At 37.6% G+C, this 16381-nt stretch overlaps 1 protein-coding gene across 2 annotated transcripts in view; it reads right to left on the bottom strand.

Annotated features, from left to right (window-relative positions):
* The window catches only part of ZFHX4 (zinc finger homeobox 4), a 185330-nt gene that overhangs the window by 27591 nt on the left and 141358 nt on the right, over window positions 1-16381 (bottom strand). For both annotated transcript variants that reach the window (XM_047842266.1, XM_047842267.1), the window contains exon 5: window positions 6626-6694. In XM_047842266.1, coding sequence (XP_047698222.1) covers window positions 6626-6694 — 69 coding nt within the window. The remainder of the gene's footprint in view (window positions 1-6625; window positions 6695-16381) is intronic.

The following is a 16381-nucleotide window of genomic DNA, read 5'->3' as shown; positions in this document are numbered from 1 at the left end:
AAAGACAAAACTACAGTCTAATCTGGGTCTCATCGGACGGTTTTCGCAGGGTCTTCTTCATTTTCCAGGATGTGTTTTAAGTGTGAGAGAAATTCCCAGACATGCTCTTCTATACATCACTGTGGTGTCTGACCTCAGCCTGACCCTGGCAACAGTTTGAGAAATCTGAATGTGAACAAAGACTCTGTGTCAGCAGCAGGGAAAGATTGTGGGGTAGACTCTCCCCATCAACTTAATCGCAAACAGCAGTTCTGAGGCCATAACTTGGCCTGACTCTTCCAGGCCACAACTCATAACCTCTAGAGGCGGATTTGCCCGCACTGCCTCTGCTTCTGTGACTTTTTTCCCCTCTCTCTTTTCTGGTTCTTCCTTTGAAGTAGGCAGGCAATTAGCTCTAATGCGCAAGCAATTCAGACCTGTTTTGTGGTTTGGAAGGCGCAAGCTGTTTATTACAGGTAGGCTCTTTGGAGCCATAGAACTTTGCAAATTTCTAATCACGCAAAAAATAATCAAAGGGTGACTTATATACACCATAAAGTTTCATACAAGCCAGAAAAAAAAAGAGCCTCACTTTCATTCGTAAAGAGAGCTTTTGAAATAAATTTGACATTCATTCTATAAATAGACTTTAGAGTCAAGAATATTAATGAGGAGAAACAGCTTTCTCTAGGAAAACCGTAGGCTGGATCTGGGGTTAAGGGAAGGAGTGTCTACTTTGTAATTTTCAAGTACCACATTTACCTCAACAGTAAAATGCCGTAAAATATACGATGCTTTATAGGACACAAAATATGTATATTATATTAATGTATTCATATGTAATACTAATGTATTAAAGGAATGCCTTAAAACGAAGGAAAATTCCATAAAATTCCAATCCATAAAATTCCAAAATAAAGACACTAAGTTATATAAAATTCCAAAATGAAGATGTTAAAGCAGTTTTCATTTTCAATAGGTTTCTTCACTAACAGATTACAAATAACAATAATGAAAGTATTATAACATTTCATAACACTGTTGTATTTACAGAACATGTATTTTTAATTAGTGTTTTGCCTTACGGAATATAAAAATACAGTATTTATTCATATGTTAAACTTTATGACATGAATGTACTTAAGTTTAAAATGCATTTGGGTCCTGTAGAACTTTCCAATTTTCTTTTCTTTTCTTTTCTTTTCTTTTCTTTTCTTTTCTCTTCTCTTCTCTTCTCTTCTCTTCTCTTCTCTTCTCTTCTCTCCTCTCCTCTCTTTTCCTTTCCTTTCCTTTCCTTTTTAAACTTATTTACTTTGGGAGAGAGAGAGAGAGAGAGAGAGAGAGCACACACTAGTGTGTGTGTGAGTCGGGGAGGGGCAGAGAGGAAGAGACAGAATCCCAAGCAGGCTCTGTGCTGTCAGTGCAGAGCCCGACAAGGGGCTCTGTCTCACAAACCATAAGATCATGACCTCAGCCGAAATCAAGAGTTGGGTCCTCCAGGTGCTCCATTCCCAGTTTTCAAATAAGTGATAGTACATTTTTTGTTTTTAAATATTTCAAAATACTAGGAAGAAGAGAAAATACTACTGTAGTCTTATACTTTTCAAGTGTGTTACAATAACTTCCCCTAGCATTTTTATCATACCTAACATAACGATCTTATAAGTTACTCTACACATACACATAAACTATATTACACAGAAAGAAAAGTTTTTGAATAACTAGCTTAGAATACTTCCTTTTGAATAATAAAAAAATGACTGGAAAATCACTATTAATTTATTCTATAAAATTATACAATTTCTAAGCAAATCTATTTCGGTAGTAGCCCTCTGATCTAAGCACCAGCCAGTTGTGCTTGGTTCCCATTGTTTTTTTATACAATTAGGTTTGGGAACCCTCTGAGTTGTCTGAGGAAAACACTGCATACTTTTTAAGCCCAAGGAGGAATCATGTAAAGAGGAAGCAGAGGAGAGTAACTTAAACACTTCGTATATTAGTTTTAATTTTAGCTATTGAGCATCTACTCTAGATACCTAGCTTATAAGAATTCTTTCCTGAACTCCCCCATTGTCTCTCTGCCCAGTCCTACTCCAACCAAATCTATCCTCAGTTTGATCTATTTAAACCCGACTTCCCCACTTAAAATCTTAGAGTATCTAAAATCTAAAAGTTCAATCTTCCATACATGGTAAGAATATCTTCAAGATACCTGGTCCCTATCTACCACCCCACTCTCATCTTTCTTTCCTTCCTGCCCACTTAATTTCGAAAACAGTCTTCTCAAACGTTAGGGCACCAGAATCACATGGAAGACTTGTTAAAACAAAGACTCGACATCTCTAAGCTCCCAGGTGATGCTGTACTACTGGTCCAATGGCCATATTTCGTGAACCCACTGTTCTAGAAACATGTAACCATTATTAATGCCCTCTTCCTCCCCTGTAAGATATGCCATTATATTTTCTTGTCTTATCTAGAACAATTTATTGCCACTGTATAACCGCCACTTTTCCTTCAAGCACAGCATGGGAAATATCAGTTTCATCATCCATAAAAATGGGGTTAATAACCCCTGCCTCATAGGTTTGTTCTAAGATAATGAATAAAAATCAGTCAGTGCAGAGCCTAACACAAAGTAAGTGCTAAAAATGCTACCCATGTTATTACTAGTGTTATTAATTACTTCTTTCTCCAAAAACTCTTCCCTGAATGTTGAACAAAGATTAATGGTTCTAGATACATTTTTGAATTTTTTAAATTTATTTTTTGCTTTTATTTTCTTATGCATTGAGGTAAAAAAAACCTGACCCTAAGATATGAAAATTATCTGTGTATAGCCTAGTTCCCCTAATTGGTACATCTTTACTGAAAACAGTAATTACATTGTTTATTTTTGTGCCAGAAGCACCTAGAACAGTGCCTGGAATATAATTTTTTTTTAATGTTTACTTATTTTTGAGAGAGAGAGACAGACTGCAAATGGGGGAAGGGCAGTGAGAGAGGGAGACACAGAATCAGAAGCAGGCTCCAGGCTCTGAGCTATCAGCACAAAGCCCGACACGGGACTCGAACCCATGAACTGTGAGATCATGACCTGAGCCGAAGTCAGACGCTTAACTGACTGAGCCACCCAGGCGTCCCAACAGTGCCTGGAATACAGAAGGTAGGCAATACTTAGTAGTTGGAACACTAAATTCAATTTAGGAAGCAAAATTATGAGAAGAAAAGGAGGAGTCCAGATTCTATTCCATTCTTCTATTTCCCTTCAATAAAACTTTAAGAAGGTACTTGTTTGATTTTGGCCTTGTTTGTTTGTTTGCATTTTCTCTTTCTCTACTAAATCACATGTATTATTCAACTCTCCAGTCAGGCTTCAAATCGACTGGTCTTTGCAGAGCCACCAAGGACTTCCATGCTGTGAAATGCGGTGACCACTTTTCCATCTGCATATTACGTAACCTGGCTCAGCAGAAGTTACTATGCCCTTGCCCTTGAAAAAAAGCCCCCCTCTTGAATTTCATTGCATCAGACTGTTGTGACTTTGTTCTACCTCTCTGAAAGTTCCCTCTTATTCCCCTTTGCTGAGGCCTCCTCCACTTAAAATCTAAATATTGGAGGGGTGCCTGGATGGCTCAGTTTGTTAAGCATCCGATTTTTGACTTTGGCTTGAGTCAGGATCTAATGGTTTGTGAGATTGAGCCCTGTGGTTGGGCTTTGTCCTGTCAGAATGGAGCCTGTTAGTGATTCTCTCTCTCTCTTTCTCTCTGCCCCTCCCCCTAACTCTTTCTCAGATAAATAAATGTAAAAAAATCTAAATATTGATGTGTCTCCAGCACTGGCCTGAAGCCCTATTGTCTTCTCTATCTACAAAGAGAGTTTAATTTGAGGAAAAATAATAATCTTCCTAGATGATAGCATCCAGATCCCTTACTTTAAATGTATATCTCCATTTGGATGTCTAGAAGATATACCAACTTCATGTGCCTAATTTTAACTTTTGCCCCCCCCCAACACAACTCACTCTGTTTCACCCCAATCTCTCCATCTTAGTTAATGGTGCCCCCACTGTCGACCGAAGCAAGAGTCTTCCTTGACTCTTCTCTTTCTCTCATCGGCATACAATCTATTAGCAAGTTCTGTTATCTCAAATTCCAAAACACTTAGTACAAACTAAATCTGTCTATTTCTCTAGATTTCCATTGTCAGTACCCTCATCTCTTACCTGGATTTTGAAATGGTTTAATAATGAGATAAGACTTGCTCCTGCTTTCCTACAACTTATGCTGCACATCTTAATAAAAGCAAGCTATTCTCCTACTTGAACCCTGCCACACTTCCTATTTCACTTAGAATAATGCACCAACTTCTTACTATGGCTGAAGTGACCAGGCCTTTGGCTACCTTTATGACTGCACCTTATGCTACTCCCCTACTCATTCATTAACCTCTCCACATTAGCTGTCTTTCTCTTCCTGGAACATGACCAACTTCTTCCCACCTCTACCTGAAAGGCATTTCCCCAGACTCTGGCTCCTTCTCATTATTTAGGACTCAGTTCACCTGTCATTTCCTCAGAGAACTTCTCTGACCATTACTTTTTTTTTTTTAAGTTTATTCAGTTTGAGAGAGAGAGAAAGGGTGCACCAGGGCAGGGGCAGAGAGAAAGGAGGGAGAGAGAATACCAAGCAGGCTCCATGCTGTCAGCACAGAGCCCAATGTAGGGCTCAATCCCACGAACCGTGAGATCATGACCTGAGCCAAAATCAAGAGTCAGAAGCATCAACCGACTGAGCCACACAGGTGCCCCTCTGACCACTGCTTCTAAAGGGGTGCATCATCTATCATAAAGGTGTGATTCTGAGACTTTAGTGGGAATCACATCACCTGGACGGCTTGTTACCTACAGATTGCCAGGCCGCATCCTCAGTGTTTCTGATTCTGTAAATCTAGGATGGGGGGCCAAGAACTTGAATTCTTACAATTCCCAGTTTGTGCTGATGGCTTTGAGTTTGTTTGAGCACGCTTTGAGAACCTTTGCTGTAGCACATTACCTCTTTCACTTCATTACATTTACTGAAATCTGAAAATAACTTATTTATTTGTATAGAAATATCATCTAAAAACTGAGAGAACTCATCTGTCTTATTCATGACCGATGCCCAACAGTCTCTGGCACTAATATTCTGAGTAAAATCGATGATTCCTAGTTTTTTTCTTTGCGATAACTGTGTCTATGGCAGGATGGCATCAGTTAAGATGGGGGAGAAGAAACAGTTTCGCCAAAAAGAGAAATTCCACTTGGAATTTGTTGTATCAGACTTTCCTGTAGAACATCTCCATGGAAATACCCAGAAATCCCGAGAGTATCTCAGTATAAAGCTTCTCAGAGACCGAGGTGAAGGTGTAGATTTCGGTGCCCTTGTGTACAAAGCAACAAATAAATTTATTGACAGAGAATGTCTTCCTTTTAGTTTGATATTTTTGTCATAGTCTTGATTTTTGGCCTATTGCTTCCAAACTGATTATTAATGAAATCCTTTGATTGGCTTGAGGTGAGGGAGGCAAACTGTTGTATGCTATTTTATTTTAAATATGCTCTCTAGTTTTCTAGGGGAAAATAATACAAAAAATGAAAAAGAATTCATGAGAATGAATAGGTGAAGGTAAACTTAATGTTAAAGAATTTTAAAAAAATTAATGTTTATTTAGTTTTGAGAGAGACAGAGCATGAGCAGGGGAGACGCAGAGAGAGAGGGAGACACAGAATCTGAAACAGGCTCCAGGCTCTGAGCTGTCAGCACAGAGCCCGACGCGGGGCTCGAACTCACGGACCGTGAGATCATGACCTGAGCTGAAGTCGGACGCTTAACCAACTGAACCACCCAGGCATCCCTACCTTTAAAGAATTTTTAAAGAGAGAAGTCCTGACTTTATATTGAAGGAACGTTTTCACCTGCAAAAAAGTATTTCAGTTCTCTATTATGAATGCAAAGGACTTTTTATAACCATTTTGGCACATGATTATTTTATAATCATATACGGCACATTATTATTCCAATTGTATAAATCTGATAATTGTGATCGTACTTATATAGCAGGAATCAATGAGGTGCATCATGGCACCATGGGTGGATTTCCTCTTAAAGTATCTGAATATAATGCAGCTAAGAAAGCATAGCTGCCTTTTTTTTTTTAACACACACACACACACACACACACACACACACACACACACACATACACTCAATGCAAGGGACTAATAAATGTGCTGATATGACTATAAAAAGTCCAGTCAACTCGTTAATTACCAAAAACAGCTCCACTAACTAATCTGGGGAAAAATAGCATTTGGCTTCTTGACTTAAAGTTTGTATAAAACTGACCACTTAGGTGAAATTTGATAGTGTATGAATGTAGATGTGAGAAATTATCCTGCAGAAGTTACTTGTTCTTTAAAATGTTACTTTGTATATGTGTCCAAATATCCGGCATATTTAATTTTGCTTTTTAACTTACTTGTATAAGAGATCTGATCAGATCTAATTAGAGCACTTCCAGAGACACATTTCATACATAAATTACGAGAGTCACAAGTGGAATGCAGTTAGGACCACGAGATTTCGAGAAGGAGTAGACCAGTTACCTGAGGTTGCTCTCAACTGCTGCTCCGGAAGATCATCCTCACAAGTCCTGGCTCCCAAAGAGGCAGTTTCTGCAGACAACATTAGAATGAAAAGTAATGAGCATCCCACGTCCAGCTCTGCAGTCACAGCCAGTATCCCAAGAACCCCAAATGTGGCTTTCAAAGAAATTAGCACCAGGTGGGGCTCAGGTGAGACTCCAGGACACCTTACATTCCAGTGAACAGTGGTTAGCAAAATGAGTCCAGAGAGCAGTAAGCTTCAATCAAATTTTCGAGCCCCAGCACACAACGAATGCAATACAGACAAAATACGGAAGCGGGGAGGTTCATCCTGATTTTTACTTCTTGGATATTTGGCCAGACCTCCATTGTGGGATCATGTGTTATAATAACAATGGCACATTGCATACATTATGAGCATACTGTAACTTCTCTGTCAAGACAGTGAAAAAGAAAAAAAAAACAAAACCAAAAGACCCCCAAAAACTTCAATATATGATAGTTGATGTGAGAGGCCAAAGCAAAAACGCAATCACCTGAGGAAACCTGAAGACTATGTTCAAGTCATCAACAAATCCAAATCTTCATTCCGATCTTTGATTTGAGCTCCAGAGCAGAAGTACCAACAAGGCTCTGGTTTGCCAACCTCAACCCCAAGCACAAATCAATATTTTCACCTATCTCTGTTCTTCCTCTGTGCTCCCCGTTGTGCAGAAATCTATACAAAATGACTGGACCACAGAAATCACCCTCAACCTCTCATTCTATCTCTACACGGAGTCCTCCCATGCTGTTGATGCTACGGGAGTGTCTCTTGTCATGTGCGTTTCTCTATTCCTCTGTCATCTTCTTTCCTGACAAGTTCAGTAGCCTGCAAAACAGTCTTCCTGCCTTGAATTCCTTGTCTCGTCAGTCTAACCTCTTACAATACTGCAAGAACTCTTTTTCCAGAATACAGAATTGCCTAAATTCCAGTCCTGGCTCCATGAATTTCTAGGTAAGGGTATCAATTAGGCATATAACTCAACCTTTCTCAGCCTCAATTCTTTTGTGATATGCAGCTATAATTGTATAAACAGTCAACAATTATAAGAAAAAATAATATACATAAAGACATCACATGATACGGTCTTCAAAGTGAGAAAAGGCTGGATTATATTAAGAGGTTGAAAGGTCACCACACAATTCTTGCACTGCCAAAGAGACTCATGTTTAATACTTCTGGGCACTAGCATCTCTGGTTGATTCTGAAGCCTTTAATTAAACAAATAATTACCCTTGGAAATAGAAGTGCACACCAAGGCATTATTATTGCATTTACTGATTGTTTTCCCTATTATGTACACCACCTCTAGCCTCTGGTGGTCACCTATTTAAAGAGAATGATAATAAACCCTCAGTGTCTTTGCCCCAATAATACCAAAACACATTATGGGTTGTTTTGTGTTTGTTTTTGCTTTTTTGTTTTTCTTTTTTTGTAGCCATATCTTAAATTAGTCTTGAAGGGAAGAATTTATCCTAGTTCTTGCTTAGAAATCCAGATAACTTCCAAACAGATCACAGTATTGATATCCACCCAATATGTCATTCAAGAAACCCACCTTCTTCCTCTTGGCAACCTCTCGGATCTTTACGCTTTGACCAATGCTGTTCCTTTTATTTTGTGAATGTCTTTTGGTTCTTCTCCTATGAACCTTATTTTTCCCTCAAAACCTAAAGTAAGTGCTACCTCCTCTGTGCTCCCATAACAATTAGCTTATAAATACGTTTCAGCACTTATGATGTATTATGATAATTTTTTAGATGATCCATGCATATTTCCCCAATAAATTGTGTGTTCCTCAAGAACTTTCATCTTCGTAAATTCTCAACTAAGGACAAAGCGAGGCATGTCAAAGTCACCAGGCCACTTCTGTTCACAATACAAATCTGCACCCTATATGTGGAATCAGATGAACCTCAAGATGAGAATTTCATAAAAGCTTCCCAGAGCTTCAAGACTCTAAATTCACAACCCATTCAATTATGCCAAACACCGATACTAATTTCTGTTGCATAGACAGATCTTCCTCCACTTATGATGGGGTTAAGTCACCATGAATGCATTATAAGTTGAAAATACCTCAAGTCGGAAATGCTGTTGATACAGGTAACCTACTGAACATCATAGTTTAACCTAACCTATCCTGAAAGTGCTCGGAACACTTACAGTAGCCAGCAGTTGGGCAAAATCATCTAACACAAAGCCTCTTTTTATAATGAAGTGTTGAATATCTCCTGTAATTTATTGAATACTGTACTGACAGTGAAATACAGGATGGTCGGGTGGTCACAGAATGGTTGCAAGTTTATTGGTTGTTTACCCTCCAATGTGATTGCCTGGCTGATTGCGAGCTGGGGCTCACTGCCATTTTCCAGCACGATGAGAGAGAATCTTCCCACATATGTTTACCCCGGGAAAAGACAGAAATTCAAAATTCAGAGTATGGTTTCTATCGAATGCTTATCACTTTCGACCACCATAAAGTCGACACACATTAAATTGAACCATCATAAGTCAGAAACTATCTGTATTAATGGGTGTATGTGTGTGTGTAAAACCATTTCTTTCACTCTTTTCTAAGAAAAAAAATATAATTAATCAAAGGATACTTACCATTCCAAACATGACTATGTGCATGTGCGTGCACACACACACACACACACACACACACACACACTTCAATGTATCAGACACCTACTTAAATAGATATCAGTAGTACCTAAGTAAATTTGACCAAATGACTGCCACTTATTTAAGATTCACGAAAATAAAACTTTAAAAATAACAACTTAAAAAATATATTTCTGGGGGTGCCTGGGTGGCTCAGTCGGTTAAGCGTCCGACTTCAACTCAGGTCAGGATCTCACGGTCTGTGAGTTCGAGCCCCGCGTCAAGCTCTGGGCTGCCGGCTCAGAGCCTGGAGCCTGCTTCCGATTCTGTCTCCCTCTCTCTCTGCCCCTCCCCTGTTCGTGCTCTGTCTCTCTGTCTCAAAAATAAATAAACGTTAAAAAAATTTAAAAAAATGTATTTCTGGCAGTACTGTGATGACCTATCCCTATAAAAGCAGTCATGTAATCCTCATGACTTTATCATGAGGTAAAATTAACTTGTCCCAGGTCCCCAAGTTTGAAACTGACAGTGCCCGGGATGGAATATGGTTCAGGCTGATATAAAGGTTGTGGAAGTCTTGATGTGTCCCGTTGAAATACTATAGTATTAAGGAGCCTGTAAAGGTTTTCCTAGTCTTAACGAAGTCCTGAAATCAAGGTGGGTGGGTGGCGGAAGAAAGTAACTTTCCCTAGTCTTGTAATAATTCTGATTTTTCATAAAACATTACATTCCTTGAATATACAACATAACTCAATAATAGTTTGGTGCCACATTGAAATCATTTTATTTGACAGTGATTTAAGGAAATGTACCAATGACAAAACCAGAAACGGTTATTTAATCTCACAAATTAGGATATGTGGTACTTGGAGACTGTTCTAGTGAGAGCGACTTGTGCAAACAATTTTATAAAGGGATGCAGTTCAGAATGCCACAGAATATTTTTTATGTTTTCAACAATGTTGCTCCCTTTATACAAATGATATAAATATTTAAATAAAGGAGCTTTTAACCTAACAAATGAACTGATTAATCTATACTTACTTCTCTGCCTGTGTAAATGAAATGTTTAAAACCTAGTAATGATACATAGCAACTTTCAATATTTCACTTTAATAATTGCTCTGTAATAACAAATTTGACTGCTGTTAACACAATCTGTCTCTTTGCTGGTGATTTAATTAGATTACTAATTTGTGTTCTCTAGCACCTGACCTTTCTTATTTAATACTATTTAAAAATAATACCACTGACAATTTATCCGGTATTCTACTCTCTTCTGTCAATTTGGTGATGATCACACGTTTGAAAATGGTACCAAATTACTTTATTTTTATTAACACAATGAGGGAGTAATTGGCCCTATTTTCTGTGGAATAGTATATCGATAATCACAATCACTATCATCAACAACAACATGTCACCGAGTATTTGCTCTGTGCCAGGTACTGGCTGATGCTCTTTCCATGCATTGGAACACCCCTAGCAAGTGGTGAGCCATGATTTGAACCCATGAAGTTTTATTTCAGGGATAGTTATCTTAACCGCAATGATATACTAGGCCGTATTTTTAAAATCCTAAAAGTCGCTTTTCTTGTGATTCTGAAATTATTTCTGGTGTTCATTTTTCTCATTTGGCTTGGATTCTGCTAACCACCTATTCCCCCAGCCCAACCCAAATGGTTACATCTCCAATGACAACATTTAAAAACTGAAATTGGCGGGGGGTTCCTGTTCCCTCTAATTATGAGACAGAAGGTTCTCATAGCTCTCTCTCATTTCCTCACGCTTGCCACACCTACTCATAAGCTTATCCATTCCATTACTCCTTTTCACCTTTCCCTTCCCTTATATGAAGAATTATTCTGGGAAATAGGCTGACAACTCTTAGGCATTTCATCTTAGTTCAAAAATGATCAAGTTTTTATCTGTGAAATCCTTTTTTTCCTGCTAAATGGAATAATATATATATTTTTAATTATACTCAGTACAAATCTAATGATCAGGGAAAGAGCTTGAATTTCAATTTTTTGAAACAGTCTAGGTATATAAATAGAGAATTCTAAGCTTAAGAATGTTGTTGTCATTTTGGGAATAAGTCTAACCTAATCTGCACTTTTGATCACAACAGCTCTTAGCTCTTTATATTCCTATTGGCTAAATTTGGGAAATATTTGGTACAAAATCAGGAAATTTTTAAAATATTGGGTGAATGTTTATGCTTCCAAATATAGCACTGAGACAGAATTGCCTACAAAACTTCCACATCTCATCTCTTCCCACCGATCTGCTAACGCATTAAATAATAAAGTGTATCGCTATTTTAGCAAAATGTGTAGCACATAAAATGAAATATATACCAATACACAGAATAAATATTAAACCAACTAGTCTAAAATAATAAAGAGAAAGAAAAACATTTTCTGTAGCCTTAGGAAACATTTTGAGTCCCACCCTACTTACACCCATTAAAAAAAAAGAGTCCAATTCTTATTTTTTCATTGGAAAAAACTAAATTTTTAAAGAGCATCCCCATTTCAACAACCCTCCTACATTCTCCTCCCCATTTCCCTTTTGAAGCCCCTCCCACTTTACCGCCTATAGGTGATATGTTGTAAAAGGATACTTCAGAGCCTCTGCTATAGAAGAGAAAATATTTGCAGCACTCTCATTTTAAAATAATAAGTGAATACATGTTGGAAATCTGTTAGGTGTTAAGCACATAACACACGTTCTCTCATTCACTCCTTGCAATAAATCTCAACGGAAAAACCACTGATTCTATGCAAAAGATGAGATATTAAAGCTCAGACATTTTAAGTAGTTTTTTTTTTCCCAAAGGCGTAGAGTAGCAAAAGAAGGATCTGGATGGAGTCTGTCTGACACCAGAGCTCCATACTCTCCCCTGAACAGTGCTGCCTCCAGGCAGACCCCAGAACACCTGAGCCAGGAAGTCTAAAACCTGAATTTCCCACCCCCTAAAATAAACGGTTCAAACTCCTTCAGAGCAAATTCATCACAACAAGATCAATATCTAGAAGAACAGATCAAATTAAACATTTTTTATTATCTTGTTAGTTTACATCTTACTAAAGACCTGCAAACTTGCTTGTGTACCACAAAAGTGAAGCCTGCTTTCAGATGAAGCAGGTTTGCAATTAAAAATGGTTTCAAGTGGTCTCCATCCTTTTCCTATGTGGATACAAAGAGTGCTCTTCTAAAAAGCTGAGCAACTCAGCATGCTACCAAAGGGTTTTGAGTAACCAAGCAACATCATCTTTGTTGACCTGCAGTGCTTTCTCTTAAATTATTTCTTCTAGGCAGTAACAGATTGAAGTGCATTGGATGCTCCAGTGTCAATTATCTGAACGGGGCTGGATTTATAATTTTTTTTTTTTTTTATTTTCTGGAAAAGTAAAGCTCCTTTGCCCTGCCCTGTCTGGTTTTACCCAGAAGTTATTTTTCTATAGTAGGGGAGTAGTATCTCCTGGGGCCTCTAGGCCGGGAAAGTGTGATCACTTCTTACTGCTTCTTGAATCATCTATGACCTCAGTGTAATGGGACCTCAAAGGAATTTAATAAGTTCCTGATATCAATTAGTTTCAATAAATTACTCATACATCTCCTTACTGTATCTTCCTTGAAAGTGCTCTCACTGAAATATTTTTTCTTAAATTTATTAATCTCTAATACATTTCTCCATGTAAGATTCTGTTTCATTTCTGATTGTTTTGAAATTAAGAGATCAAAATGCTGTTGTTATAACCCAGGGAAAACATTATGTTCCCATCCGTCAGTTGCCCATTAATCTACACCTAAGTCCTCATAGGATTCGTCACAATCTCTCTTTATATTGTCCTAAACAATTTTTATTCCTTAGCATATCGTGTTGGCTTTGCTAGGTGGCTCATCCACATAGGAAATATCTCTGGTCTAAACACTGATTCCCACCCCTACCCAATGACAGCCTTTGTTCATGAGGAGCACTTCAGCCCTTTGCTTTCTAACACATAGCTAGTTTTTAATATATGAAAACCTCTACTTTCTACTCCATAGCTACCAACGTTTCTGAGTAGCCTTATGCTAGGTCAAAAGCCTTTTAAAGTTATTTTTTAAATGGAGAGAAAATAAATTTTTATCCAGAAGTGTGTCTGTCACTGTTTCCTTCACTACTTTTGAAGGCTCCTTTCAAGGGCATCATTTACTCTGAAGGAAGTTGCACTTCTTTGTTTCAAGCATAGTATTTGGTTCTTAGAGGCTTTTCTAGCTTCTCTTACACTTTCACCTGGAAGACTACAGCAATGACAGATGCCTCCCCCTAAGACTGCATTGTTTTTTAAATTACCACCACCATTACAGAGTTTAATCAGTTTTACAACTTTAAAACAAAATTCTGATTTTATTTCAATCACGTTCAAGAAGTCATTGGGCATTCTCCTTTGGAGTCGTGATCCATGAAACCATCATTCACTCTTGCTGTAGAGAACCAGAACAAACAACCCTACATTGAAGTAATGGCTTTTTTTTCCCTGAGATTCATTCTCTTTGCTTAATATTTGGAGCAAAGATAAAAGGTGAGCCACCAGTGACATAAAGATTGCCCACTTCTGCTAGAACTATTGGCTCTCAGAAGCCTGTGTGGTTCAAAAAACTATTTCATTAGGAAAATAGTCACTACTCCATGCATACATTTATGCTAAGGAAAAAGAAAAAACATGGACTTATGAAACAGATACACCTGGATTTGAATCCCAACGCCAACACTTTCTAATTATTTGATGGAGCAAGTTACTTAGCCTCCCCTGAAATTCAGGATACTATATGTAAAAGTGGAAGCAAAAATAACCAGATTTCAAGGTGTAATAAGGAGTAAAGTTAATAACTACAAAGCATCTAGTACTGAAAAAGTAGTAGCTGTATTCATGCATGATTCTGCTCTGGCTTTAGTCCATCCTGCTGAATACAAATTATTCAAAGGAAAGACTACATCAATTTGATATTATGGCTTTTTAGATTATATTTCTATGTAACGTACTCTCTATCAGCTAAGTCAGTATTTTCGACTTTTAAAATATCACTATTACATGTGTAGACATTTTGGAAAGAGCAAATGTTAACATGACTAAATATTGTTTTCCTAAGCCATGTAGCTTGAAAGTTTCTTTTAATCCCTAAGCAAATTTTACATTCTGCAATAAAAGTGGTGTGTGTACCACACTGTAAAGACTGTCCAATGCACACTGGTTTGGCCATTTTCAAAAGTTAAAGTGAAGAAGATGAACTCTTTAGACTGGTGGTAATATACAAGTAAGCCCTAGGTTTCCTTTTGCAAAAAGAGGCACCTGCCTTCTCCAACTCCAAACCCCACCCCACCATCGGCCTTTTAGCAAGAGAAAAGTTTAATGAGAAGTCACAAACAATATCAACATATACAGCTTTGCAAATGTGGCAGTCTCCAAAACTCTAAAAACCTCCATTTATACACAATCACTGGATCTGATTAATTTTCTAGATTATTCCTTACACTACAGTCACCTAAATCATATGTCCTACTAAACATAGCATCAAAGCACGTAACACTTGTTTTTTCTTCAAAGCAATTCATAATGGCTCAAAGACAATATTGCTTTCACAAAGGCAATGTTAAGTGGGGAACGTATGGAGTGGGGATGAAAACTTTAGCCTCAATCTGTGTAAATTCAAACAGATCTATTAGCATGTTGGAGCCAGTTTTCTCATCTATAAAAGGGAGATAAGATGATCTCTTCTGCTTGCCATGGCAAGTCTTTGCAAGGGGGAAACGTAAGTTGTTGCTATCAACACCTCCAGTTGACCATGCAAAGTAAGGAAATACAATCTTTATACCATACTCTCTAAATATTTAATGTCTTAAATATGCTGACATGGAACGTACCATTACTACTTATAATAAACTCCTCTATACAGTTATATATAAGGAGGAAATTATTGCTTCTCATGTGCAGGCTTATTTATTTTGTGAATTATATATGGCTATAAAAGAAAATCCTCAGATGACTAGATCAATTCTTTTTATCAACACTATAATTGTTGAAATAAATTTACCATTAACCTAAGACGCAGAAAAGTTTCCTAAATTATATGTAAATAATCCTTGGATTTTCACTATTTGGAGTTTTCTACATTTCACCACATTAGGAATAGTCAAATTTATATGGTCATATACCCCAAATTACACTTAGGAGAATTGACCTGGGCAATGATGGATACAAACATAAGTAAAATAAATCTGGAGAAGGAAAGTGAGTGGAAGTATGCACAGCCCCAGAAAAGGAAGATTAGAAAGACTCGGTTGGAGCCAAGAGTGAAAAATGTACTATTGGAAACTGCTATGCATTTTCAAGACAATACTTATGCATACCCATGAAATGTTTATTTAATAAATCATTCATTAATGAGCAAACAGATTGATGAGATTTGGCACATGGCTTTCTTTGGACTGTATTAGCAGTAGAAAAAATAGTTTCTGAGACATGGCCAATTTTTTTTTCTCCTTTGCCTGAATGCAAGTATTGGCAAAGGGTCCCTCAATCTTGGCAAAGTGAGAGTTTAAAGCAGGGAGTGCCATGATCATATCTGCATCTTTGGGATGCTGTGTGGAAGATGGAATAGAGGAGGAAAAGTTTTGTTATTAAAAAGAAAAAAAAGGATACTGGAACATTCACTGTACCTCAATCCATTACTGTCTAGAAAAAGTCATGGAAGAACAGTAATTCCATTGGAGAGAAAAGGAAAGTTCAAAAGTCCAAGATTGGGATGAGAGAAAAGATGATGAGCTCAACTTTGGACGTGAATTAGAGCAGAGCTCTTTGGAAAACATTTCAGTTTATGAAACTAGACCTTAAAAGAGAGGTCTGTGTTCAAAATATTTGGAAGCTAATAATTGTAAATCTCAGGAACAACGCATAGAGTATGGAAGGTAAGTTTTAAGGAAGGAACTCTGAGAAAGGAAAATTAAGAAGTAAGTGGCACTGAAGACTATTGAAAGATGATAAACGATAATGACAGAGAACAAAGAGGTAAACACATGACCCTGGAGTGATTGGTAAAACAGTGGCCAAAGG

The sequence above is a fragment of the Prionailurus viverrinus genome, chromosome F2 (assembly GCF_022837055.1).
Source record: "Prionailurus viverrinus isolate Anna chromosome F2, UM_Priviv_1.0, whole genome shotgun sequence".
NCBI lineage: Eukaryota > Metazoa > Chordata > Mammalia > Carnivora > Felidae > Prionailurus > Prionailurus viverrinus.
Note: the sequence above shows the minus strand (reverse complement) of the source record. Positions and strands in the feature narration are given on the sequence as shown.